The 27,776-nt window shown below is 37.6% G+C and overlaps 3 protein-coding genes and 1 non-coding gene across 6 annotated transcripts; all 4 read right to left on the bottom strand.

The window, feature by feature from the left end:
- Nucleotides 1-2,139: 2,139 nt before the first annotated feature.
- Nucleotides 2,140-7,790, bottom strand: LOC121809722 (protein N-terminal asparagine amidohydrolase-like). Of its 2 annotated transcripts, XM_042210489.1 has the most exons (9): nt 7,611-7,789; nt 4,503-4,679; nt 3,806-3,870; nt 3,625-3,724; nt 3,498-3,536; nt 3,213-3,398; nt 2,798-2,976; nt 2,557-2,676; nt 2,140-2,439 (listed from the first exon to the last, which is right to left on the bottom strand). In XM_042210489.1, exons 1-9 carry the CDS (start codon nt 7,656-7,658, stop codon nt 2,313-2,315), a joined length of 1,041 nt encoding a protein of 346 aa, XP_042066423.1. In that variant the 5' UTR covers nt 7,659-7,789; the 3' UTR covers nt 2,140-2,312. The 2 variants fall into 2 exon arrangements, with proteins under 2 accessions (XP_042066423.1, XP_042066424.1); XM_042210490.1 differs by lacking the exon at nt 4,503-4,679 and having other exon boundaries at nt 7,611-7,790.
- Nucleotides 7,791-10,578: 2,788 nt separating this feature from the next.
- Nucleotides 10,579-15,598, bottom strand: LOC121808568 (protein EMSY-LIKE 3-like). 2 transcript variants are annotated; one of them, XR_006052225.1, is made up of 10 exons: nt 15,319-15,598; nt 13,661-13,872; nt 13,457-13,566; nt 13,101-13,344; nt 12,814-13,023; nt 12,664-12,732; nt 11,680-11,881; nt 11,496-11,564; nt 11,345-11,408; nt 10,579-11,126 (listed from the first exon to the last, which is right to left on the bottom strand). XR_006052225.1 is itself a non-coding variant. In XM_042209121.1 (10 exons), the coding sequence occupies exons 1-10, from the start codon at nt 15,347-15,349 to the stop codon at nt 11,080-11,082; spliced, it is 1,299 nt and encodes a 432-aa protein (XP_042065055.1). In that variant the 5' UTR covers nt 15,350-15,596; the 3' UTR covers nt 10,579-11,079. The 2 variants fall into 2 exon arrangements, 1 of the variants encoding a protein (XP_042065055.1); XM_042209121.1 differs by having other exon boundaries at nt 11,639-11,881; nt 15,319-15,596.
- A 3,507-nt stretch (nt 15,599-19,105) lies between these two features.
- LOC121809523 (probable serine/threonine-protein kinase DDB_G0280111) lies at nt 19,106-23,573 on the bottom strand. The gene is made up of 8 exons (XM_042210216.1): nt 23,390-23,573; nt 21,995-22,490; nt 21,389-21,554; nt 21,251-21,301; nt 20,948-21,130; nt 20,717-20,813; nt 19,738-20,504; nt 19,106-19,660 (listed from the first exon to the last, which is right to left on the bottom strand). Exons 2-8 carry the CDS (start codon nt 22,456-22,458, stop codon nt 19,295-19,297), a joined length of 2,094 nt encoding a protein of 697 aa, XP_042066150.1. The 5' UTR covers nt 22,459-22,490; nt 23,390-23,573; the 3' UTR covers nt 19,106-19,294.
- Nucleotides 23,574-26,150: 2,577 nt separating this feature from the next.
- On the bottom strand, nt 26,151-26,224 carry TRNAI-UAU. Its single transcript has one exon. It is a non-coding gene; the product is annotated as a tRNA-Ile (tRNA).
- Nucleotides 26,225-27,776: the final 1,552 nt, after the last annotated feature.

The following is a 27,776-nucleotide window of genomic DNA, read 5'->3' as shown; positions in this document are numbered from 1 at the left end:
ACAAACCAGATCAACTATATTATCATGAATCACGAGATTTATGATAATACTTCACTTTTTGTTAAAGTGTTACTCTCTAGTAGTAACACTTTACTTTTAAAAACAGTACTATAATAGTTGAAATCATCAATCAAATCATGTTTTCCTTTTTTTTTTTTGTTAAAAAGTTCATATTTTTTCATGTTTAAACTTTATATATATGTATTCAATACTCCAACCTAAACCTTGATGAGGTTCGTTGAGATTTCAAGCCATCATAATTAACTTTAGTTAATACTAATAAAAGGCAAAGTTTGGGCAGTAGTACTAAGTGATATTATTATTATTATTATTATTATTATTATTATTATTATTATTATTATTATTATTATTATTATTAAGAAACGGATATATTCAGTGCCAAATACAAATCAATCACATGCAGTTTTCATAATTATGGTATATTGGTGGGTGATCAATGAACATGATATATTATGGAGTAAATCACGACGTTAGGTACTCAATCAAGATCTTTCTATAAGAATAAGATGCCAATTTCCTTATCACTATTAGAAATAGACCACTCACCCTTTAAAAGACCTTTTATAAGGAGGAGGGTTATTCATACTTTTATAGGTGAGCTAATCGTTACCAAACCGATGTGGGCAAGATATTAAGAATTTTAACAATCACCACCAATATATGTAATCAAAATCAAGATAACTTTACATAAAAAAACATATCAATATATCATTATTATTCATTAACTGTTATCTATCGATGGCGAGGAGGGTCATAAAAAAACTAGTAGTACTAGAAAATAAATCAACAAATAAGATAGATGATTGACAATTTAATGTTATGAATAAAATAAAATAAAATAAATTATCCATAGAAAGATTTTGATGATTAAAAAATTAAGTAATTAACCGTCCACAGGTCCATTTTCATAAGAAATTTTGGGTGTATAGATAATATACTAATAGTTATTATCATGTGACCTAATTCAACTGCCAATATTATATGCTACCCAATGATTTGCGCCACGATTTCTTTGCTACATTATCTGTCTAAATCTCATTCAATGCCTAGCCATTTTCATCATTGATTAAGCAATAAAAATATAACAAGAAGAATATTGAGTGTATATATATCTTTTAGATAATTTTATAGACGGAACTATAGACTGCTATATTTCGCCTTCTACAAGAATATTCTTGTACACTCTCCTTCCTCCGTCTACAAAAAATAAACATGTTTTTCCAAAAACTATTAAAATTTGGAACTAGTCATAAATAAAATGGGACTAAGTGCAAAAAAGTAATCCACATATGTATTGGGTGGTATGGCATGACCCAATATAAAGCGAAGAATCAAATCAAGAATCGAAAGTATTTGAGATCCCATTTTGAAAGATTTTGAACGTGACAACTTGTGCTTTTACACCAAAAAAAGAGTTGGTGCCCACTTATTTTGAGTAATTTGGGCGTGTGTATCAACTCATAATAAAACATCTACAATAATACTATTATGTAGTATGTCCCAAAACATTATCTGTTCGCAAATTTAAATACACTTTTATTTTTATATGCGAATAAGTCAAACTATATAATAGGAAAATTAGGGGATTGATGTTTTATGAAATAAAGGATGACGCGGAACCCATTTTTAACACAAAGATTAACCAATCAGAAAAGCGATGACTGTATTTTTATCTGTACAACTTTATAGTTAGTGATAAATTAACAAAATCGTTATCATACTTTTTGAAGAATTGAAGATAAGGTTGAGTTACATCACTTGGGTTATTTGATTTTGGACATGCACACGTAATGAGTGTATTGTGACATTTATGAAACAAGATAGTTTGACTATGGTTTTTGTTTTTATTTAACTACTAGGAGTAGTATAATATTGTGCTATGTATGAGAATGTACAACAAGATGACAAGAATATGAATTATAATTATTATCCAATTTGATGGTCAATTATATAGAATAGTTAGAAGAGATCATGAATTTTAAAATTGAAATTTATAAATTTATTGGAGGATCTCATTTCGAATTACCGAACTAGTGTTAGATTTAATTTGATGTTGCAACATTTAATCTTGATGTCATTATTATTATTTTCCCATTTGATATTTTCTGTAGAGGAGCGTTATGTCGTTACTGTTTTTTTATTTTGTATTTAGAAACATAGGAGTATATTTTTTGTAGGGAAATAAACATCTAATAATCTTTAGGCATTTGCACATCGAAAATGTGTTATCCTCGTAAAATAATCTAAAGCCATTAGCAGAAGTTAAACCATCCGAAAAATCCGGGTGGTAGCTAGTTTTGAATGTTGTCCCTTACGGCCTGAGCCCAAGCTCCGTGTGCAGTCCTCTGGAACAGACGAGGCGCCTTTGACGGAAAAGCTTCTCTCCAATCAGGGTGTCTGATCAAGTAGTCCCATTTCCTGGACAACAAGTTTTTTTCTGGAATTACTAATGCATTGAAGATACAAGTTTATTTCAAATTCAATTAGATATGAACTACTAAGTTGATTAGACTCATTTCACAAACACGTATTTACCTTCTTTCATTATCGACAAAATCAGGGCCCTCAGCAGAAGGTGAAGAAGAACAAGAAAGTAGTATTTCTGCATCCGAAAGGTTTTGCAGGGCTAGTGCTATGTTTTTCTGCCGTATGCTCCTGGAAAAGACGGTAGATTATTGATATGGAAGGTAGCATGACTTAATCTGATTATAACAAAGTGCACGCACGTATTGGACGATGAAGCAAAAGGTGCAAAAACCAAAGTCAAAAACTTTACCAAGCGCACGGAGCAATAACAAACTGGTCAGTGCTAGTGTCATATGTATCCAGCAACTTGCCCCTCCAATTAGGATCCTCGAAAGATGCAGTCACTCGAATTCTTCGGATAATATCATCAGGGCATCTCGAAGTTCCATCAAAGCTTGCAGGGCTGATTGATCCACTCGAGGTTTCCATCTGCACATAACACTCTATCATTATACAAACTTCAGGTATAAATGAAAAAAAATAAAGAAAAGAAACAATGAATTATAACCAAAAGGATACTTTTAGGAAGTAGTATTCAAATTTCACAATGAAGTTATCCTACAAAGTTTTCTTACGAACAATCATAAACAGATTCCCGAGAAAATAAGCTTCTGATAAGGAAAATGATACTCCATAATTATAGATATTCAATAGTTGAGGCTTACCACAAATCCATGGAAAATGGGGTATCCGATCCCTTCAGAGTCCCATTTGGTGTTATGCCCAAGCACATGGAGAGTTTGGATATGAAATTTCTCACTCCTATTCCTTAGAGCATCGACTATCTTAGCACACAAAGGATAGGAATAGCCTTCGGATTTGATTCGGCGTTTTGCATCAAGATATGATTGCTGCATTAAAGTTTCAAACAATGTAACTAAATCGATAGTAAATAACACAAAAAGCAGGGGGCAGTAAAAAACACAGGAAACAAGGAAATGTGGCCATACTTGAGATGAGATGTCGTCGAAACCACCCACCAGATGCACCTGCCAAAGCATGACTTTGCACAAGTTAAACCTAGAGAATGACCGATAGTTCAAATATGAATCAGAAATGAGCAAGAAAATGGCATACATCCAACGGAGCATCAGAATCATGGTCAGCAACTAAAGATAGCATCTGATTTAGGCCACCATCAACAACTCTTGGGATATCCATATGAGCAACAGATATCCTGCAAATATCACAATCCCAGATGATATCCACAACAGTACTGGATATGCATATCAGAAACTCGCTTCATGTTAGCACTTACATTCCACTTTTGCTGTTTCTTATGGCAATACCTACACAAGTAGTTGCTTCGTCGGTACCAACTAACTTGAGACGAGGAAAAATTGTGAAGAAAGATGTGAGAAGCAGATAGCAAAGCAAATGAACAATTGGACAGGAAAATAGAAAGATTTCTGAAACTCTTTTAGGTACAAGAAGAGAGATATAATAACATGAACCAGGTGCTCAAGTTTGATAAATCTTATCAAACGGAGGGCAGAAACACATTGACATCTAGATAAGCATCCCTCTCCCTCACTGATTTAGGATAGAACTGTTCTGTTCATTAAGAATACACAAGAATATAAAATAATATTGTCCTTTACAATACTCTTTAACCAAAAAGTAAAAATCAAATGGAAAGAAATTGTTCAACAAGTTAAACTAATTCATTGAACAGATGGTAGAAATCTGAAGAGAATACTCCCAAATGGATGTAAAAAGTCAGTCCATCACAAAGAATTAATTACTTGATTTTAAAATTTTCTTGGACTCCTTCAAGCGAGGATCAAAGAATAGTTATTGATATTATGTTTTCGGCAAAACAGTTCCCACTCAAGGGTATTCGATGTTGTAAATTCCAGTCGCATGCCTCAATAGCAAGAGTCAACAGCAAAGGGTAACACATACAAAGCACTATCGTATTTCAAATTTCAACCAGACCAATAAGAACGACATACATCCACAAGCGCTGGGTCAACAGTTGCAAATTCACTTTGGAAGAGGTAGACCCATTTACTGCTTTTTGAGCAAGAGTTTTCAGAAAGTGAGATCTTCTTCTCTTGCATAGATCTGAAGGACTCCGATGCAGACACCAAAAGAGGGTGCTCCATTAGAGCAACTAAAGTATCCATACCCTATTTATTGATACAAAATATTAGAAACTAACAGTCAGCAAAGGAAGAAGTTAAGCTGTAGACAGACCAACAATTACAAGGACATTGTTATCGAAAGAATATCAGAAGCAGGTTCATCTTTTACATGCGAGTATTCTTATGTAGACAGTGTTAGACATATAGTATAAAATAATCATTCAACAGTAATGCAGTTAGAGCATCCACAACCGTGCTCTTGCCAGCGGCACGGTTGTGGGCCCGGGCGGTACTATTCATGCCTGCTCTCTGGCAAGAGCACAACACCCACAACTGTGCTCTTCCGCAAGGACGAGCACAATTAATATAAAATTCAATTACACAAAAACATTTCCATAATATTAAAATTCATTTAAAACCCACAATAAATATTACAAATGACAAATAAAATTAAACATTGCATAATTAAAATCCTAAAAATTAAAAATTACATAATTAAAATCCTAAAAATTAAAAATTACATAATTAAAATCCTAAAAATTAAAAATGACACTACTCGTTGCCGAATTTCGCCCACATGTGGTTGATTAGGTCTTCTTGTAGTTGATTGTGGATTCGAGTATCGCGCATTGTGTGTCTTGTCTCGATCCTCTGGCCAACCGTCGTATGCTCGCCTCGGCGTAGGGGAGACCTTGCTGTTGAGCTTCCGGCTTCGTCCTCGTCGTAGAAGCTAGCCGCCCTCGGCCCTTCGTCGGCTATAATCATGTTGTGTAATATAATACACGTGAACATGATGTCGGCGATATTATTCACGTACCACAGCCGAGCCGGGGCCTTCACAATGTTGAATCGAGCTTGAAGGACCCCGAAGGCTCTTTCGACATCTTTCCGCGCTGACTCTTGACGCTGCGCAAAAAGAACCCGTCTCGGGTCGTGCGAGTTGTGGAGCGTCTTCACGAACGTCGACCACCTTGGGTAGATACCATCGGCGAGATAGTAACCCATGCGGTATATATTTCCGTTGATGGTGAAGTCGATCGCCGGTGCTACACCATTCATCACATCATTGAAGAGTGGTGACGAATATAGCACATTCAAGTCGTTGTTGGATCCAGCAACGCCGAAATATGCATGCCAAATCCATAGGCGGTAGTCGGCGACCGCCTCAAGGATAAGCGTTGGGCCGCCGCCTTTGTGACCGCTCAAGTGTTGCCCCCTCCAAGCAGTCGGACAATTCTTCCACCTCCAATGCATGCAGTCAATGCTGCCAAGCATTCCGGGAAAGCCATGGACTGATTCGTGAAGACGAAGCAACCGTTGGCAATCATCAGTGGTGGGTGCTCGAAGGAATTCATCCCCAAAAGCAGAACGAACGCCCTCGCAAAAATTCTTTAAACATAGGATTCCAGTGGACTCACCGATATGCAAATACTCGTCGAACATGTCGGCCGTTTGCCCAGTAGCGAGTTGTCGGATGGCACACGTACACTTCTGCAACGCCGTGATACTTTGCCGGCCGGCTGCATCTACACCTGTTTGAAAGTATTCAACACGTGCGGACAATGTGTTGACAATTCGCATGAACAAGCGCTTTGACATGCGAAAACGGCGCCTGAAGTAATCTGCCGGAAACCGCGGCTGGTCGGCAAAGTAGTCGGCAACGAGCCTTTCGTGGGCTCCCTCCCGGTCACGATACCGTCGATTTGATCTGGTTCGTTGAGGAGGAGGAGCAGGGGTATTCGCCGCGACATATGCTTCGTAAGCGGCACGATGTTGTTCGTAGTATTCTTGTTCTTCGCGTTCCGCTTCCGCCATAATATGGGTGAAATCCATTTGAGATTTTGAGTGGGGGATGAATGTGTTGATAGTTTGTATGAGAATTATGAATGAGAGATGAATGAGAGATGATTTGATGTGATAAATGGATGATGAATGTGTGTATTTATAGATGATTTTGGGGAAAAAAAAAATAAAAAAAAATCAAAAAAATTCAGAAAAAACGGGAAAAAAACGGCCATATTTTTGGGATTTGGAAAATATTTTTTTTTATTTTTTAGCATTATTTATAATTAAATACCGATTTTTAAAAAAATAAAATAAAAAAAAGTTTAAACACAACGGCTATGCCGTTGACGAATGGGAGCGCGCCACGTGTGCGTCCGCTGGCACGGACGTGCTCGATACATCGAGCAGCGCCGTGCCAGCGGCGCGGCTGCAGCGGCGGCGGTCCTGCGCCTTGCCAACGGCGCGGACGGCGGTGGCGTCTTTCGCCACCGCTGCGGATGCTCTTATGCAATACAATATCCAACTAGTTAGGATTGTCAGAAATAGCGGCTAATTCTAGACATAAAATTACATAATACATACACATACTTCATATCTCACCAGCTTCCCAGAAAGCATAAGCTGAGTATCTACGATAAAAGATACGGGAGCAAGGCACATTTAATGTAATTACTTCATCAATCATGAATATTGGCTAACATTATCAAGATTGAGTTTCAGCAGGAACTTAAAATTTCCCTTCTACAACATCATCCTGTATTCACTCTGCAATCTAGCATTTCTATGAATATTGAATCATCAAATTCCACACCAGTCTAGATCCCCAATATAGGGTAGTTCTTTTTTTCAAAAGAAGAAAGGTTCACAATCACAAAACGAAGCCAAGCATCAATCTTCTTTCTCAGGTTCTCTTGCACGTTAAATCAGAGATTCAGCAATTCAGAAACGACCCAAGTACAGGAAAAACGTGGAAATCAAATTAAAATTCCGTTACCATAAACAAAACAAACGCACCACGATTTAAAAAAGGCCATAACACAACGAAAAGACTGAGTTTTTATCAGATATAAGGCATCAATCAAGAGTGCGGAATTAATCTACAGCTGAAAACTAGGAGAATCGAAACTTGTTTTCAGACTAGTTGGTTTGTAATTTATACTACAATAAAAGAAAGAGGAGAGTGATGAACACCTGGGATGAGTCCTCTGGAGCAAAAGGAACTCCGCCCACAAAAATCATGGTGATTGTGTTGAAATGTGTTTGCGTTGAAGAAGATTGTGAGTCAGGAAGAAGAAGCTAATCACATACTTCCACTACCTCGATTGACGATTTGAGAGAATATATGCCCAACTTGTTTTTACAAATAATGTTTTTACTGGAGTACTATACATGTTGACAACTTTTAAGTCCTCCTCCTCAAATTAATCAATTACAATTGAATATTTATTTGGTATTTCCCGTATTTAAACCTGTCTTTAAAAATAAAAATATTTGTATAATAGGTACTTCATAAAATTGTGGGAGATGTCATTGAATGAGTTTTAAAAGAAGATTATTCGATGTTTTGATGAATAGAGAAAGAGAGAGGGAGAAAATGTTTTATTTTCTTTAGTTTCTACAATTTACATCCACATTGCTAACTTAGTTTAGAGCACCCACAACCGTGCTCTTGCCAGTAAGCACGGTTGTGGGTCCGACCTCACTTTTTCTGTCTGCTCTTAGGCAAGAGAACAACACCCACAGTTGTGCTCTTCCGCAAGGACGGACAAAATTCAATTTAAATAAAACATTTCCATAATATTAAAATTCATTAAAAAGCCGAAATAATATTACAAATTACAAATAAAACAAAAAAGACATAATTAAAATCCGAAAAATTAAAAATTACATAATTAAAATCCTAAAAATTAAAAATTACATAATTAAAATCGTAAAATTAAAAAAACCCACTACGCGTTACCGAATTTCGCCCACATGTGTTTGATTAGGTCTTCTTGTAGCTCAACGTGGGTTCGGGTATCGCGCATTGTGTGCCTTGTTTCGATCCTCTCACCCACTGTCGTATGCACACCTCGGCGTAGAGGAGAGCTCGCGCTTGAGCTTCGGCTTCATCCTCGTCGTAGAAGCTAGCCGACATCGGTCCTTCGTCGGCTATAATCATGTTGTATAGGATAATACACGTGTACATGATGTCGACGATATTGTTCAAGTACCACAGCCGAGCCGGGGCCTTCACAATGTTGAATCGGGCTTGAAGGACCCCAAAGGCTCTTTCGACGTCTTTCCGCGCGGACTCTTGACGCTGCGCAAAAAGAACTCGTCTCGGGTCTTGCGGTTTGCTGAGCGTCTTCACGAAAGTCGACCACCTTGGGTAGATACCATCGGCAAGATAGTAATCCATGTGGTATGTATTTTCGTTGACGGTGAAGTCGATCGTCGGTGCTACACCATTCAACACATCATTGAAGAGGGGGGAAGAATAGAGCACATTCAAGTCGTTGTTAGATCCGGAAATGCCGAAATATGCATGCCAAATCCATAGGCGGTAATCGGCGACCGCCTCAAGGATAAGTGTTGGGCCGCCGCCTTTGTGGCCGCTTAAGTTGCCCCCTCCAAGCAGTCGGGCAATTCTTCCACCTCCAATGCATGCAGTCAATACTGCCAAGCATTCCGGGAAAGCCATGGACTGATTCGTGAAGACGAAGCAACCGTTGGCAATCATCGGTGGTGGGTGCCCGAAGGAATTCATCACCGAAAGCTGTACGAACACCCTCGCAAAAAATTTTAAGACAAAGGATTCCAGTGGACTCACCGACATGCAAATACTCGTCGAAGAGGGGCCGTTTACCCAGTAGCGAGTTGTCGGATGGCACACGTACACTTCTGCAACGGCGTGATACTTTGCCTGCCGGCTGCATCTGGACCTGTTTGGAAGAATTCAACACGGGCGGACAATGTGTTGACAATATGCATAAACAGGCACTTTGACATGCGAAAACGGCGCCTGAAGTAATCCGCCGGAAACCGCGGCGGGTCGGCAAAATAGTCGGCAACGAGCCTTTCGTGGGCTCCCTCCCGGTCACGATGGATGTAGCGGCGAGTTGATCTAGTTGGTTGAGGAGGAGGGGCAGGGGTATTCGCTGCGACATATGCATCATAAGCGGCACGATGTTGTTAGTAGTATTCTTGTTCTCCGCGCTCCGCTTCCGCAATAAGATGGGTGAAATCCATTTGAGGTTTAGAGTGAGAGATGAAGGTGTAGAAGTTGTATGAAAAATATGAATGAGAGATGATTTGATGTGGAAAATGGATGATGAATGTGTGTATTTATAGATGATTTTGGGGGGAAAAATAAAAAAAATAAAAAAATACAGAAAAACGGGTAAAAAACGGCTATTTTTTTGGGATTGGGAAAATATTCTTTTTTATTTTTAATCTGTTTTTATAATTAAAAACTGAATTTTTTAAAAAATAAAAATAAAAATATTCAAATGCAACGGCATAACCGTTGCCCAATCAAGCGCACGACACGTCACGTGCTCGATGCATCGAGCAGCGCCATGCCAGCGGCGCGAGCACAGCGACAGACAACGTCTCCCGTGCAGCAGGCACGGACGGACAAATGCCGTCCGTCCACCGTTGCAGATGCTCTTACGTCTGAATAGCACCTAAATCTGCGTACAGTTAAATTATATGTGCCACATCTATCTCAATCATGGCCGGAAACACTTGTTATGAGAATGGCACAACTTTTAAAATTGTTGATTTAAAATTTAAAATTTTACCAAAGTTAATAGTAATAGTGTATTTGGACGAAAGTTAATAATAGTGGATTAGGTGATAAAATTCATCAATTAAATCATTGCATTGATTCTTGACCGAAGATGGTCATACCTTCAAACACCCCCGGAACAAATTTAGATCCTGGTTTGACTTCGATTTACCAGTTACATATTGCCCAAAATAAATTACTAGAACAAAACAATGTCCAAATCACTAGATGATAAACATTCAACATATTCCTAATATGATCAAGAGAGGCTACCTGCAACCATATCACATAATCGCCTCAATTTCATCAGCTTTTTCCTAACCATTCCAATAATCAGCTGCGCAACTATGGCAAATAAACAGTTGCATATTTCAACATAACAAACTGTGACAAATCAACAGTAGCATTCTGCAGCAGCCACCCTTCACTAGCCATGCATTCAGATACGATAAGTGGCTTGAAAACATCATACAAGGCCGGCATATATAATTAACACTATCTATGCCTTTTGGCTATTATTCAATAACGGCCCATCATTGTCGATGCCAAAATTTTTAAATAAGAGAAGCTAAAACTCAACATGAACACAATTTTTTTACATGACTACACCTTAATGCCAACTATTAATGAACATATACGCACGCTTGCACTATCCAATTAATGAAGGGGCAACCGACCTGCTATGTGGCTTTTGCCTAAGCTACAATGAAACAAATGTTAGGAAGCTTAGCTGAATTATGGAATTGTACAACAAAATCCTAACGTCAAAGCTGGAACTTTACCATGTTGATGCATAACAGTTAGAAAAAGACCTTTGTCGCCAGCACTAGCGGGCAATTCACTATATATCTTTTCTATCCATATCGCCAATAATTTCAATGATGTTTGTCATTCCCTATCCATTCCTTGTGCATGTGAAAAACGGCCACCCTCATCTGTAAGGACATTAGGAAGAAGTAAGGAATGGCGTAGAGTATAAAGGTTAAAACCACAAACTATAACTGCAAAAGGCACACATGTACTGGCGAAGAGTATAAAGGTTAAAAACACAAAATGCTGCAGAGAATGAATGCCAACAGTCCAAACTATGTCACCAAAAAGAAATAAGCATGCAGCTTTTATTAAATCAAAGTTAACAGTTTACTTAACATACCACTTTCACCATCAGATAAATCACCAAGCCATGCAATTGCCTCAGTAAGAGATTGTTCATGCTCCTGTTTTTTTCAAAAGATTAGACCACAGCTAGTCCCATACAGAAACAACTAAAAAATCAAACAAAGTATCATTCACAATTCTTAAACCTTGAGCACTTTCTTTGCCTTCTCTATCTCTACAGGGTCTGGATGATTAGAACTAAAAACTCTCTCTACCTGCCACAGTTAATACTAGTCAATAAACACAGACCACCATAACAGTGCGTATGAAGTAGACCCTAACTTTATACCTCCTTAATTAGAGTATCGGTGTGAAGCAACTGAATGTCACCTGGTCCCTTCTTTCCGATGCCATTCTGTGATGGTTGGAAGTCCTTCTTGGATTGACCTTTCACCATTGTCCGTCCTCTTCCAGCACCTGGAGCACTATCCCGCCCAAGATGTCTATTCGGTCCATGACCTGGTCCGCCATAACCTCCATGGTGAGAAATTCCAGGGTCTTCACCTTCCCACTGTATGTCATTCGGAGAAATCTGCAAAGATAATATCGATAATATAAGACTCATTCCAGTGTGAAGTATCATCATCATCCGACATGCAATCTTGGCAAGATTATCAAAATCATGATGCACATGCATACATTGGACCATGTCAGTGATAATACAAGTATACATTACAATAGAAAACACAGATTGACAATGATACACAATCATCAGAAACCTTGTGGCACAGAAACAAAGAGCAACTGTGTTGCATTTTTTTTCATGGAAAAAATAGTAAGAACTAAGAGCAGAAACCTATTACTGGCTTGATCAATAACTTGTATCAACACAATTCAAACTTGGGCTAGAGATGCAACAAATTGATGCATAATCAAAAGTAAGATTAATGGAGTTTTTTTTCTACATAATTCAGTTTTAAACAGTCTATCAAGTTGAAGATGTTGAAGATGTTCAGCATTCTTTATTTGCTTCCAACATAAAGTAGAAAGTAGTCTTCAATTAAGCTTACTCAGAGCAAAAGTCTATGTAGCCTATTGATTCTTATTAAAGGTTTCAAAGGTATCTGTAGAAAATACATGTAACGTTATCATAGTATCAGGTATTAAATTTTCAACAGAAGACTTTGTTTAAATCATCAACGCATGAAGCATCTTGCTCATGAAACTTATATAATATCTGGTTTCAGTTTAATGTGTTTCTACATTCTATATCACAGATTAAAACAAAGAATGCTAAAGGTATATTTGAAATAAATATAACTTTCAAATAAAATAGCAAAATGTTATATGAAAGAATACAAGGCATGTATCTACCTCAGTAAGGTCAACCCACTCTATTGTCTCATGATTAGTACCTAGATCGTAAACAAGACAATGTCGTCCCTGAAGAAAGAGTATATGGAGACACATTGAGTACCAAATAAATGTTAAGGTAGTTTATATATCATTACGAGTTAGATATACCTCAATAGGATTATAATTAGTTATAACAGCTTCATAGAAGTTATTATCATCAGGCCATCTAGTCCTGACTTTCCTTCCGATCAACGAATCAAATGATGTTCCTTCTACAGGTTCAGTTGCAAGGCCACCAGCAATACGGTTACTAAATTGACCTCTTCCAGCTGGACCGGAAGGATACTGCATTTTCATTGAAGATGCACCAGGAGGCATCTGCAAAGTAAAACATGTTATAAACTAAATTAGGAAAAAAAAATGTCTAGCATTAGTACTTTAACTGTGTAACTCACTGATTTATGCTTTTTGCCTTTCGCACCCATCATGGGTCCACGCTTTGCTGCTGATGAAGATGGCTGGTTAGCTGCACCCATTGATTGAGGGTGGAAAGAAGGAGTTGGCCCACCAAAGGACTGAGAAGGTATTGAGGAACCTATCTTCTGCTTCTTTCGAGAAGCTGAGATGGATGGACTAGGTACTGGTTCACGGCTGGCTTGAGTAGCATTGTGCACAGCAACACCTGACTGTTTCCATTCCCTGATGTTGTTTCCCAAATTTTGGATGGAAACATAAAAGTCATTTCATCAGATTAATTAACTCATACGCTCCATTACAGTAAGTAAACAAAACTCTTTCTCGCTTATAAAACCTTATTCTTCGAATTGTTTCATCTGCATTGACCCTGTTTAGAAGGTCCCTGTGCTCTTCATTTGATAATCTTAATTCTTTCCTAAGCTCAGTAATTAAACCTTCCTTCTCCTGAAATACAGATTTAAATTTCGTTTAAACTGATCATAAGAATATATACCATTTTATCCACTGGACAAATATATTTATAAGAATATAGGCTTACCCAAGAAATGGCATCAGCTTGAGCTTTAAAGGCTCTTAGAACTGAACTGTATGCTTCTTGCTCAAGCTGGTGAATTTTAGCTTCCATATCATTCTCTTCATACATCCTGGTATATGGCATTGAACCCACAGCAGCAGGCCTTCCATTACCAGAAATGCAACCTCCTCTTGACATTCTATTTTGATGTGGTGGGGGGAAATCATCATCAGTTCCTGAAGCAACACCAAAATGAAAAGAGAAGAGGACATTCAGATCCCTCAAATCTCATTTCTAAGACTACGTCCATAAAAATAGTACTCGGGCCCTTCAAATACTAATCATAAATGTTGCTCTTGATCTACCCCATTACTTAGGAATAAGGAACCACGAGGTGAGGAATGAGATTGATGATTGATTGTGTAAATTCTCATAAAAAGGAAAGACAACACACTGATTCCAATATGAAAAAAGAAATTTAATTTTCGCAGTCCATAGCCTAAGGATTGTCAAACTAAAATTTACTGATAAACAACTGGGATAGTCTGTCCAATTAATTGCAGATCACCCCAATACAAATATTAAGTAAAGCCAGCATACCCATCACCCATTTTTAGTGAAAGGTGCTACGATGATTCATGTCTCATGTCTTGCTAAATTTCAGCATCGATGATCCCACAGATGACTGGACAAACAACAAACAGGAACCTAGTTTTCTAAATCAATAATGGCATTTGCATCTGTGATTATAATCTCTCTGTAACGTACAAAACAAAAATATGTAATGATCAAATGGTTCCGTTTATAACCTGTGCATGAACCTAATTTTTTAGATGGCATTGTGGGATGCATATATAGATGGTAGCTCCTAGAAAAATCAATGCTGCGTCATAAAACTATTCCTGGATGTGCATTTGACTTGACAATGGACGGTGATATTTTGTTGCAAATGATGGCAACCAGTTACACTCTAAAATGGAAGAAACACGCCCCGAAAAGGATAGTGAATATAGGGGCATTGACATTGAGGAAAATTGCCACTAGAACTATTAGAATTTGTGCCAAGACACAGAAATATATCAACACCCCATTATGTTCATAAACTACAGTATCTGCTTGAGACTCTCTTCAAAAAATAAGTTCAGTACTCACACCGATACTTTTATCAAATTTAAACTTGCTGACTGATATATCATCGCAATAAGGCCAAGTCCATCATGTAGCCAGTTAGACAAGACCAAAGCAAACAGTGGGCTCAAAATGCTCCTTATGCAAAATGAGTAATATAATGGCCATCTTTATTTCTGTACTGACATACACTTTCAAAATAAAGCATTGCCGAAGCCGAAGTAATAACTTCAGAATCAAAAATATTCAGACTATGCTGCAGTATATGTGACATGAATAATTAGCAAGATACCCGATAAATCATTCTACTGTTTAGAAGTAAAACATTCCCAAAATCCATTCTTTAAAGTAAAAAATTCAGAATAATCATTCCCAAGGTGCAATTGTACGGATGGACTAATACCAGTCGATTTAAAAGATATCACCATCACAACAATGCACATAACTTCGCAAACCCTAACCCCAACTTATTTACAAATCCCAATAAAACCAAACTGATTCCCGATAAACACAGATAAAAACGGAAAGGTTAAAATTTCTGCTCAATTACTCACCGCTACTGTCATAAGGCCCATATTCATCCATAAGTAGCTTCTGGAGATCGAAGATTAGCAAATTCCTTATAGCTATGAGCTACGAAACCCTAGCAGCAACTCCAATAATTGCAACCGCCGCGCAGAAAAATCTCGAGAATGTTGCTAATTCGGCGAGTTAAAGCAATAAGCGTATACGAGGGATCGAAATCGTGTGTACAATTAGCGAGCTTGAGAGTGAGTAGGTGCGTGCGTATGTTGGGAGGGAGATGTACGCGGACGTGAAATAGGATGTTGTATTGAAATAGAGAACAGGGTTTTGAAATCCGCTTCTGGAGTCGTTTCCCACGTGTGGTTTCAAGTACGAGAATGATGGGAAAAAAAAATTCTCTTTTCCTTTCAGCTTTTTCTTACATATCATAAGAGCACCCGCAACGCGTGCCGCCGGCGTTCCGCGTGCCGTTCCGCCGGAACGGTTTCGCCGCGGAACGCGTTGCGGCGCTGCATTCCGCTCCCGTCCCGTTCCCATTCCGTGCCGGGTGCCGACGGCACGTAACGCGGCACGGAACAAGCCGCCACGCGCCTGGGCGACGTGGCCGATCCCCGTGCGTGCGTGCTTCCCACTCGCCGGCCCGCGAGTGGGACACGTCATTGCTGACGCAATAATTATTTTTTTTATATAAAAATCGAATTTTTTATAAAAAAAAAAATTTTTAAACGGTAACATTACCGTTTTTTTTAACTTTTTCTTAATTTTTTTAATTTTTATTTTTATTTTCTTATTCTATAAATACACCTAATTCATTCATTTTATACACAACTACACATCTATTCTTCCTACATCAACATCAATTTCTCTCCAATTTTCATATTCTATCTCTTCAAAAAATGTCCGGCGACGGCAATTACGGTGGTGGCGGCGCCGGAGGGTGGGATCTCAACGCGTTCGGCGATTGGGAGACCATGTACAACACACTTGGTGGTTCTGGGTCATCGACGCCAGGCACGCAGGGGTCGGCGACGCCGGGTGGGTACCAACCACCCACTTTCGATGTGGATGCCTACGCTCGAGGCTCCCGCTCACAGCTTTCCCAGGGTTTGTCCCAGATTCGGGAGGATATCCCCGTTGAACCCACTCAGGGAGGAGGCCGAGGCGGTGGAAGCTACAGGGCTGCGTCTGAGGCACCCGAGGAGGATGAGGAGGAGGAGCCGGAGGATCTGGGCCGGCATCCCTACACCAACGAAGAAACAAAGGCGGTGTACACCGCCTGGCTCACCGTCTCATATGATCCCATCGTCGGCAACCAACAAGCCGCCAAGTGCTTCTGGGAAAAGGTCCGTGATGTCTACCACGAGACTAAGCCGAAAGGGGCCCGGAAGCGCAAATATACAATGCTTCGTGCTCACTTTGGCCGAGTCGATTTACAGGTCAAAAAATTCTGCGGGATCTACTCCACCGAAGCGGCGCACTACCAAAGCGGAGCTTCGGGCGCCGACATACTGAGGGCGGCTTTGCGCGCCTTCCACCAGGACACCGGTGTACAGTTCAAATATGTTGATATTTGGCAGCTCGTCAAGGACGAGGAAAGGTGGGCCGGTGGTGTCCGCTCCAGCTCGGGATCAACCTCAAAGCGGACGAAGCACACGACGAGCGGTTAGTACTCGTCTGGTGACACCGATGCGCCCAGTGATCGTGGCACGCAGGAGGTTGGGGTTACGGCCGCCGAGTACGAGGGATCTAGCCGTGGGCGCCGTCGTCCGCAAGGGACGAAGGCGGCGAAAGCGGCTAGAGCGAGGAAGGGCCGAGGAGAATCAAGCCAGTCGGCCTCGGGATCGGGCTCACAAGGAGGCTCGAACACACTTATGGTGGCGTACATAACCGCCACAATGGCGGACACTTCCCGCTTCTCGTACGCCCAATACACGGCCTGGTGGAACGGAATTGTGCATATGGCAGGACTACTTGGTCTTCCCCCTCCCCCTAAACCTCGACCGCCTCCGGAGGATGATTCGCCGGCGGAGTAGTTTTTTTATTTTCCCACGTTTAATTGTGTGTTTTTTATTGTGTGTTTTTTATTTTTTTAGGATTTGAATTGTGTGTTTTTTTTAATTTTTTTAAGTTTAAGTTGTAATTTTTTTTAATATTGTGTGTTTTTTAATAAAGTATGTTTGTTTTTTAATAAAGTATGTTTGTTTTTTAATAAAGTGTGTTTATTTAATTTAATTTAGTTGGAAATAAAAATAAAAATTGAAATAGAATGAATAGTAATTTAAGGAACGGTTAAGGAACGGAGGGTTGCAGGTTCCGTTCCTTAGTTAAGGAATGGAGTAAAAAAGTACAGTGGGGCCCTCAAATAGTGGTTTAAGGAACGGTATAGGAACGGTATAGGAACAACGTTGTGGATGGCCTAACATTCATAACGTTAAATTAATTAAGAAAAAATGATATTTAATTTATAAATTTTAATTAGATTTGGTTCATTGTATAATTATTGAAAGTAGTTAATTAAATTCATAATGTTTATACATTCTTAATTGTCATAGTCGTCTACTATAGTCCTGCTTAGTAGGAGTACTATTATACTATCATTTACTATGCATGTCGGATGTTTTTTTTTATTAATTATCATTATCATTTAGTCGAATTTATTTTGCTCAGTTATTAAAACCAAGTAAGAAACATGTTTGAATATGCACTTTTCAATACATACTAAGCATTTAAGTGACATAGTGTGTATGATTAATTCGAAAAATGATCCAAAAAGTAGTATTCAATCATATATAATCCTCTACAACGCATTCAAAATTGGCAAAATCAACATGTTGATTGACTAACTTAATTAAATTTTACTGATCGGCTTCAAAGACACTTTATTTTTTAAAATTTTGATTTATCTGTCATATTTCATTTGTATATTTAGTTTAATGGTAACAGTGTAGTAGGAGTAATTGATATGACATTACCACCATTTGCCATAATCTACTTTAATATAGCATTATATATGTGTATGACACAGTATGAACACCATTTACTTTGCATGTCGGAATGTTTTTCGTAATTATATCCTTATCATTTACTCAAATTTATTTTGCTTAGTTTTTACGGCCAAGTACGAACATGTTTGACGTCCCTTATGCCATTTTATGTACATTTATCTGTATAATTTAATATTATTTCTATTTACAAAAAATAATCTTAATATTATAATATAAAATTAATAAAAATAAGAGAAAAATCGATATAAAAAATGATTAGGTTTTGTTAGTGAAATATGAGACTCATCTCATTAAAATAAAAGCTTTATTTTAAATAAATAGAGACCAAATTTAGTGGACAAATCCAAATGAAAAACATAAATATTTTTCATAAAGAAATTAGTAATAATAATAGTGAACTATAAAAAGTCACCAGACAATGCAAGACGCATTTTTATGGCACATTGTAATATTTAATGTCATTAGCGGTCTTTAGACATAAACTTGATTTATTTAAGATATTTTAACGCCAGTCTAGCAAGATTTGTTGACAATAATGTAAATATGAAAGTATATTATTTTTACATTTTATATGCACTCCTCGAAACAAATTTTGTCGGATGATTTTAGAGTTGTAATTTATATTAATAATCAAAAGAATTAGATTGTTGACAAGAAGAGATCTTCGTAACTAGGGGCAGTTCTCACAATTAAATGTATCAGGGAAGGCTGCACACAGCGCAATTCTCACAGTTAAATAACGCGAGGCACACTTCAATACTTATAATCAAGCACCAAGTAAAATCAACATAGCAAATTCAAAACTTGAAAGAGACCAAAGCAGAGTGCAAACACCACTCGCTGAATAAATTGAAGGAAACCATGGAAGATGCATAAGTGTGCTTTTGTCAGGATCATATATTACAAAATAAAATATTCAAACACAACTCCTGCTCTTTTTCATTGTCTGTATCACTTTCTCGACATATCAATTTCACTTGTGATTTCTCATCCTAATTAACTAGAAACCAGCCCATCCAGCAGGCTGGGAATCAAACTTACTGTCTTTGCTCTTCGATTCACTAAAACGCTGCGAATTATTTAATTCACCAATAGGCACATTACCCTTAGAGCTAGCAGCAGCAGGAACCACCTTGAAACTATCAGTTCCAAATCCCCAAGAATTTGAACCTGAATTCTGTTCACCTGCCTGCTTGCTCTGCTGACCGTTTCTTGTTCTAACAGACTTTGAAGTATTATATGTTGATGTGGCCTGTGGCTTGGGAGCCTCAGCAAAGGCCTGCCACTGCTTAGAATCTGGGCTAGGAGAACTCCGATCAAAGAAACCTTCTTGAAGCTCCCAGACTGTTCCTTCAATCTTCTCATTCTACTCAAATGAAGAATACGCAAGAGTAAGGCGCTGAAATTAAAACATGAAAGATCATTTAAGACCAACAAAAATACCTGTGGAGTGGTAGATGATTGGCCTCCAGGAGAAGCTTGGCTTCTCGAGGAATCCGCACTATGTGATGGAGTTCTTGCAGCTAGAGCATGCTTGAGGTCTTGTATCTCTTGTCGCTGTGACTTACAAATCGCTGAGAGCTTTTCATATTTAGAGGTCACTTCTGTTTTCTCTGCACTGACATTCGCAAGCTGCTCCTTCAGCTTTTCAACCTCAGACTCTAACATGTCTTCTTTCTCTGGTTTCCGACGGTTGTTGTTTGGACTTGGTTTACTTACGTCGAATTCAGCCATAAAAGTATTAAAAGCATCATTTTGAAAGGAAGGTGTAACTTCTGCTGCTTTGGATGGTTTTAATCTTTCAGAATTATGGTTCAAACTATCAACAAACAGATTTAAGTCCGTAGATGGGTAATCGCCAGGCCTATTGACTGATTCTCCCTGCACATTCTTCTGAAGAGGAGAATGAAAACTTTGCTCTTTTTGTGGAGGTACACGAGAGGCAAGATGCCCATCAGGACGGACCTTATCCTTTCCAGATGATCTACGGTCAGTTAAGTCTTCATCATACTTTGGCTTGGTCTTTTCCTCTGTGGCTTCTGAATCTTTTGAATGCAGAGTGGCCCAGAAAGAACCCAAAGGTCCATCATTTTCACCAATTCTAGAATTAGCTGGGGTTGATGACACATTTCGGGATGCATCAGATGACGGGGGAGGAGGAGGACTCCTCCTAGGCATTGGACTAGACTTGTTTACAGGCTTTGCCGTGCCTGAAGATGTAGGATAATACAATCAAACCCTCAAATGCAAGGAACCACTAGCAGAACATTAAAACAATTTTTTGAAATTTCAGAACTATGCACCTCTGTACATGTTGATCAGATTCACTCTGGAGTAAACTAACAGATTGATAGGTGTACACCATCAAAGTTCTTGTTTATATTTTTACTACATTCCCAAACACTAAATTCTGTACTCTTACCTGTGGCATCAGTACTGTTCTGTAGCATTTCAGGAGGCGTATCAGGTAATGATTTCTGCAGTTCATCTGGTAAAAGATCATTAACACGAAACCACACCTGCAAAAATAGCAAGCAGATAAAGGAATCAGTAATAATGCACGCGACTGCAGCCCTCATGATTGGCACGGGCACAAAATCTACAACTAACCTAGGTTCATGGTGATGAATGGCTAATCAAGCAAAATGCTTGCCTGCGTGATATCTGGTCTGTCGTCAGGGGAAGATTGAAGCATGTCCCTGATAAGGTCTATCAGCAATGTAGTGTACTTGGGTTGATCTGGGATGCGATAGTTCCCATTCAGAATTTGGAGCTTTGATTCACCATCAAATGCTAACTTCAAGTAACATATGCGGAAAAGGAGACACCCAAGTGCCTGCAGAAAACAAAAGCTCCATATCAAGTACTTACCGAGTTTGTGAAGATATGTTCCTAAGCTCCTAACTAATTATTTTGCGGGGTCTTAATCATGTTATTCAAAAATTCGTCAACTTACCCATATATCAACCTTCTCGTTTATAAGTTCTCTTCGAAACAGATCCCACATCTAAGCCAATCAATGAGGGAGAAGAATCAATAGTTATACCATAGAGAAGTACATAAATAAGATCGTGACAGAAGGTTCTCCATCTACCTCGGGGGCTCGATATGCAGGTGTTGTGTGTTTCCTTATATTGTCTTCCTCAATTCCCATTTCTTCAGGTTTCTCAAAGCGCTTATGGTTGGTAGAAGTGCTACCGAAATCACACAACTTCCACAGGCCATCAGACCCCAGCAAAAGATTCTCAGCCTTCAAATCTCTATATGATGCAACTCAGAATTATTACCAATCCAAATTACAGAAATCCTTAAACCTCTTCAGCAACGAAGAACAAAAACGATTATATGTCAGCAAAGAATAAGATGGTGAAGCATCATATCAAAATTTTAAAAGATTTTCCCAAAACCAAGGAGGTCGTCATAGCAATACACGATTTAAGCATATTCGTCATAATAACCCTTTCTCAATGCCAACACTACTATCTTAAAATCCTTATCATATTTTAATGCAAAAATATCCTCTATCTCATCCTCCCTAACTTAATAGGCCTCCAGGCACCAACTCACAGTCTCACATGAAAAAAATGTGCCAGCAGAAATAAACAGAAAGTTATGTGAATATTGGAAGAAAATCTAAAGAGTCGTCTTCCAGAATATGCAGAAGATCCCTCTGCATACACAAAAGTGAAACAGCAATTACCGGTGAGCAATAGGTGGAGTCTGGCAATGCATTACAAAGACAGCAGTGCATATATCCCTGAAAATTGTTAGGACCTGTTTCTCCTCAAAGTATCCTGCTCCTCTGCCCTCCAGCACATTAACAAGGGACTTCTCACAATATTCCATGAGAAGTAAAGCTTCTTTAGTGCGGCCCATATCAAAGACAGCATGAGCGAGAAGGGTAACAACATTGGGGTGGCCTGTGAGTGTTTTCATAACAGAAATCTCCTTTGTCACTAGCTCCTGGGACTCTTCATCATTACATATGATGTGTTTTAATGCATACTGTTTAAAGCCATTTACTGCATCTCGAGCTAAATAAACACAGGAGAATCCACCCTCCGCAATTAGATTGCGAACCTGAACTTTGAAATTGCCGATGTCAATAACACGGCCTTCAAGCCCAGTTTGCTCTTTGTGTGCAAATGGTTTGAATCTCCACATGGCTCCTTTTGATTCTTTACAACAATTAACAGCTGCAAAGGGAAATCATTATGATGAATGGGGAAATTCAGTAAAAAAATCAACCTGCATTAAATATTAATTGCAGGGTAGGCACATATTTATAAGGAAAATGAGATTTCAAATACAATCTTTAGAAAAATCAGAACTTCTAGGTTGTTTTTGAAACTTAGTAATAGGAATTTCACCTCCACCTTGACCTTCACCAACCCACACATTTAAAATAATCGAGTTCAACAAACTGGACTTGAGAAAAGGAATACCACATCAACGGAAAGGATACACGCATATCTTAACAACCTGATGACTCTTTCTTAACATAACGGTTCACTACACTAGGTCATCACCGATGATAAGATTTTTTCTAAAGTATAAATCAAATCAACATATACAACCACATCTGTGGCAGAAACGAGCATACCATGATTGCAAGCATTTGCCAAAAGCACTAAGGAATCCTCCTGACCAACAAGGCAAACCAACACATTTTGTATAAACACACAAATATATTCACTTTCCTATATTTGCAGATCTAAACATATACCCAATTACAGAAAATATTAGCTATGGATCCACACAAATCTATACCAACCCAAGTAGATTACACCACCAAAACTAAACCTTCGATTCCGCAACAGGCCAAAAACTGAGAGATGCATATAGCTTCCGATTCAATAATTTCCTATCTAGTCCGGCGATGAAGTTACAAACACAGTTACGCTCAATGGGGAAATAGAGCTAGGGAGCAAGATTTCAGCTACATAGCTGCTGATTAATTTAGTATCAGGTAAAAATTGAAGTGAAAAAACACCAAACGAATAAATCCACAAGATCTAGAACGGAAATCAACTGATCACGAATAGCAGCTATACACCATTTTTTTTTTGCTGGAAATCGTAACATCGCGATATACCTTAGCAGAAACAATTTGATCTGAAACAGTCCGATTGATTGGATGCGATGCAATCGGGGGAATGTGGCTCTTGGGATTTGAGAATTCAATCAATGAATTGAGAGGTGCTATTTGTGAGTGCAGAAGTGAATAGGGCGAAGATGTATACAATTTTTGTACGTATATACTATAACGTGGGGTGAAAGCGTTTACTGCTGTATTTGTTTGTTCTTCGCTTTCGGCTGACTCCCTTTATCCACAAATTCTTTTTACTGTTTTGCTTGTTGAGAAAAAAAGGTTAATCCCCTAATTAATTTTTAAAATGAGATAATTAGGTATGTTTTCAAAAAATAATCTACTTTGGATGTGTATCGAACGGTAAGTACATTTTAAAATTGCTCATTAATAATTCTCTCTGTTTAAGTAAAGTATGTGTACATATTTGAAATGACAAAACATATTGCAAAATCTTTATATTAGTAATAGTACGTCATTTAGCAAAATCAAGAAAGTGAATCACAGAATTAACGGTCATTAGGCAGAAAGTAAACTCTATGATAGTATGAAATATGAATGTATAAATTATAATGATATAGTACCAAAAGGAAAAAAAAATTGTGCAGTATAAGGCTTTCGAAACAAAAATGAAAGTAGGTCTTAGGATGGGTTATGTCAGGTGTAAATGATAATTCAAAATTTGAGTTATGCATAATTAATCACCATTTCATTTGACTTCCCCACCTACACTTAATATGTTTCCTTTTCTATATGTTACTCACGCACACGTTTACACTACAGTCTTAATCTTTTAAATCGAAAAAAGAAATAATGTTAAGTAGACGCATGAATTATTAAATTTTGTTTTAAAAGTAGAGAAGGTGGCTGCGTATGAATTATCAGAAATAATAATTAGTTTGAGATATTTTTAATGTTCCATTGCTTTGTTCGAATCTTGGATTTGGATGGTTATAGTATTTTATATCAATTGCTAGATTTTGTTTCTAAATAAGAGATTGGTTACGTTGCATCATAGTATCTACACTACATATATATAGCTGCTACCATGTCAATATGAGATACCTAAGCTATCCAAACTGAAAAACGCTTAGACCTCACCAATTCTTTCAAGTAAGTGAGAGATTCCTTAGCAAATAAGTAAAATCACATCATAAACTTTTCCCATTGGTTTGAGTGATTTATCTTCACCTAATTCATACATTCATCTACCACTATTTACGGTAGGATAAATAATTCATATTTTTGCTATTTTTATCTTATAAGCACTATTAAAATTATGAATCATTTATACTTATACTGGTACATATACAGTATGAATTTGTAAAGAGAGAGCTGATATATTGCATATATTTGTGAGCAACTTTGGTGAGTAATTTGAGTGGCACAATCGTGTGTTTTTATGAAAGAATACACAAGAAAAAAAACAAAAATAAATCTAAGTACCCATTTTTCTTCTTTTCTGAATAGTGTTTATGAACCGCAAATTGAGGGCTCTAATATAGTCCATGACTCCTCCAAAATTATGTTCAATGTTAAGAGCATTCACAACATGCCCTGAAAAAACCAACCTCATTCTTTAGCTGTCATGTTAGCTTTTCTCATTTCAGTCTAACACTTAGCAATACAATCCACCCCAATTCCAGTCCTCATTTTTTGCATGATTTAAGTTATTTAAATAATTGAATATTAATTGGAAGCTACATTAATTGAAATCGAAAATAAAAACCATGAAAATGCAATAATTAAATATAAAAAATCACAAAAATTTATTTTAAAAAAATAAATTATACATGTGCAGTTGTGTTTGTGTGTATGTTGTGGGGAAGATAAGTGAGAGAGGAGGCAAGTCAAACTGGTTTCAACATAGCTTGAACTGGAGTCGTCTGGGCTGATACTACTGGTCGCTGGCGGGTTTGAGTTTGCTAAATATGGTGTTGTTTGTGTTTGTGTCCTCGTGTTATAGATACAAGAACTCGAAAGAAGATATGGCAGGCACGGATGCTCATGATGCGGGTGGCGCATGATTACATGGATGGATGTAATGAAGGATGATAATTTATTGTTGTGCATAGTAAATGTACCACCAAATTTGTTAGATGATCTTTTCCTATCATAAAATGTCACGTCTTGCTTTTGTTAAGACTTGGATCGGTATAAACAACTCCTTCAATGTTGTTTCTTAGCCGCATTGCTCATAGGTATAAGGATGATCGATTGTTCTTGGAATTTTAGTCAACATATTTTTTCTGTTCAAGTACATTTGCATTTACAATTCTGATTCGTTATGCCAGTCCAGTTCTGATTCGTTTCTCAAAGTGTGAGGCGAATGCCAGTTGTGCTCGGTATGGCTGAAAAAAAACAGTTGAGGGCTATCATCGATCCAACTTACATTTAGTTCGTTTTTGTTATTTTGATTTCATTTATGTTTCAATTGCTTTGTTATTTCTTTCGATTCTACTAATAGTTAATTAGAGTACCACTACTATTATTATTTCAAGTAATAGAGATTATTAGAGTAGGCCAACTCGCGCTATATGTGTCAATAGCAGAAGTTTCAACTTAGAAGAAGAAAGATAATTAGTATGGCAGTTAATTTAGTACTAGTATATATCTAGCCAATTATACGGAGCTTGTAAAAGTTCGGACCGGAATTAATTAAAGAAAATACATTTAGTTAATTGGCATTTAATTTAGTGTAGTATATCTACTCAAAATATACGAGCTTATAAAGAGTAAATAAAAAAATTGGCTAGAATGGTATAACTGGTCCCAGCGGGGCTCGAACCCGCGACCTTCGGCTCATAAGACCAACGCTCTAACCAACTGAGCTACGGGACCACTGATAATGTTTGCTAAGCATGCTTATTTAGACGCAAAATAATTTTGAGTGAAAAAACATACAGGCGATGTGATGTGATTGATGATCGATGGAGTTGCAATTTAAATTCGAATTTTGACTATACAGTTCAAACGACGAGATTTAGTCTAGTAAGTACTAAAGCATAGTAGCATGATTTTAAAGTAATTAAACGGATTAAATTCTAAACCATTTTGTGTCAACTCAAACCAGATCACGTACCTTTTTTTCCTTTTTAGTATTATTACTTTTTGTACGAAACGTATTTTATTTATTAAAAAGTATGAATTTTATTATCACAATTAGGGCGTGTTCAATGTTTTAGAAATAGGGAGAAATGGGCCCATTTCCAGCGAATTATGGGCATTCAGTGTTTTTGGGTTATTTCAATTGAGCCCGACCAGAAAGAGACGGCCCGCACTGTTCATCTCAGTTTTTGCCAAAAATCATTTCTTACAAAGACGGTAAGATTTGATCTTGCATCGGGAAGCACTCCCAGAATTGAGCAAACTTTTACTGAATCGCCCCTCTCATTTTTTTCACTTCCCCCCTTTTTCTCTCTCTCTTTCGATCGCATTTTTCACTTCCCCCCTTTCCGCTGCGGGAACCCTAGAGGGAATACTCTCCCATTTTTGGAGTAGATCGTCAGCACCTGCTCCGATTTGGTGGTAAAATTTGGGGGTGTCGATGAAGAATTATTTCCTATGTGTGCAGGGTTGAAAGCAATGAAAACGTTGTTGCGTGTGAATTATTTCTACCCATAAAGATTATTTCTACCCATAAAAAGATATGGATTGCATCTGCGTTGGTTTGAGTAGAACTCTGTTGAATCACTTCAATTCAATTGTGTTCATGAGTTGATGTTCATTGAGACTTAAACTCGGTTGATTTTCTGGTGAAATTTGTGATTTTTTTCTTCTTTCAGTTTTGACTAATCAAGGTTTGGGAATTTATATTTGTAATTGAATTCTGAAGTAGTTTTTTTATGCTAGCTATGTCATTCGATAAAGTTCAATTTTGTGTTGATCATGGTTCGGAGATTTGCAAGTTTCTGCTTTCTGATTTTGGGGTTAATTAGGGTTCACTTAATGCCATCAATTTTTTAAACTCAAGTTGGATTTTAGGAGTTTGAGGAGTTTTGTTACAAAAGTATCATTTTATCATTTGAAACTATCATTTTATCCCCTCAAACTATCATTTTATGATGCAAAAGTATCATTTTATCATCCAAAAAATCTAAAACTATCATTATTAAACAAAAGTATCATTTTATCATTTGAAACTATCATTTTATCCCCTCAAACTATCATTTTATCATCCAACAGTATCATTTTATCATCCAAAAAATCTAAAACTATCATTATTAAACAAAAGTATCATTTTATCCCCTCAAACTATCATTTTATGATACAAAAGTATCATTTTATCATCCAAAAAATCTAAAACTATCACTATTAAACAAAAGTATCATTTTATCATTTGAAACTATCATTTTATCCCCTCAAACTATCATTTTATGATACAAAAGTATCA

This window comes from Salvia splendens, chromosome 6 (genome assembly GCF_004379255.2).
Source record: "Salvia splendens isolate huo1 chromosome 6, SspV2, whole genome shotgun sequence".
NCBI classification, from domain to species: domain Eukaryota; kingdom Viridiplantae; phylum Streptophyta; class Magnoliopsida; order Lamiales; family Lamiaceae; genus Salvia; species Salvia splendens.
The sequence above is the reverse complement of the archived record's forward strand: the minus strand, read 5'-3'. Positions and strand labels throughout refer to the sequence as shown.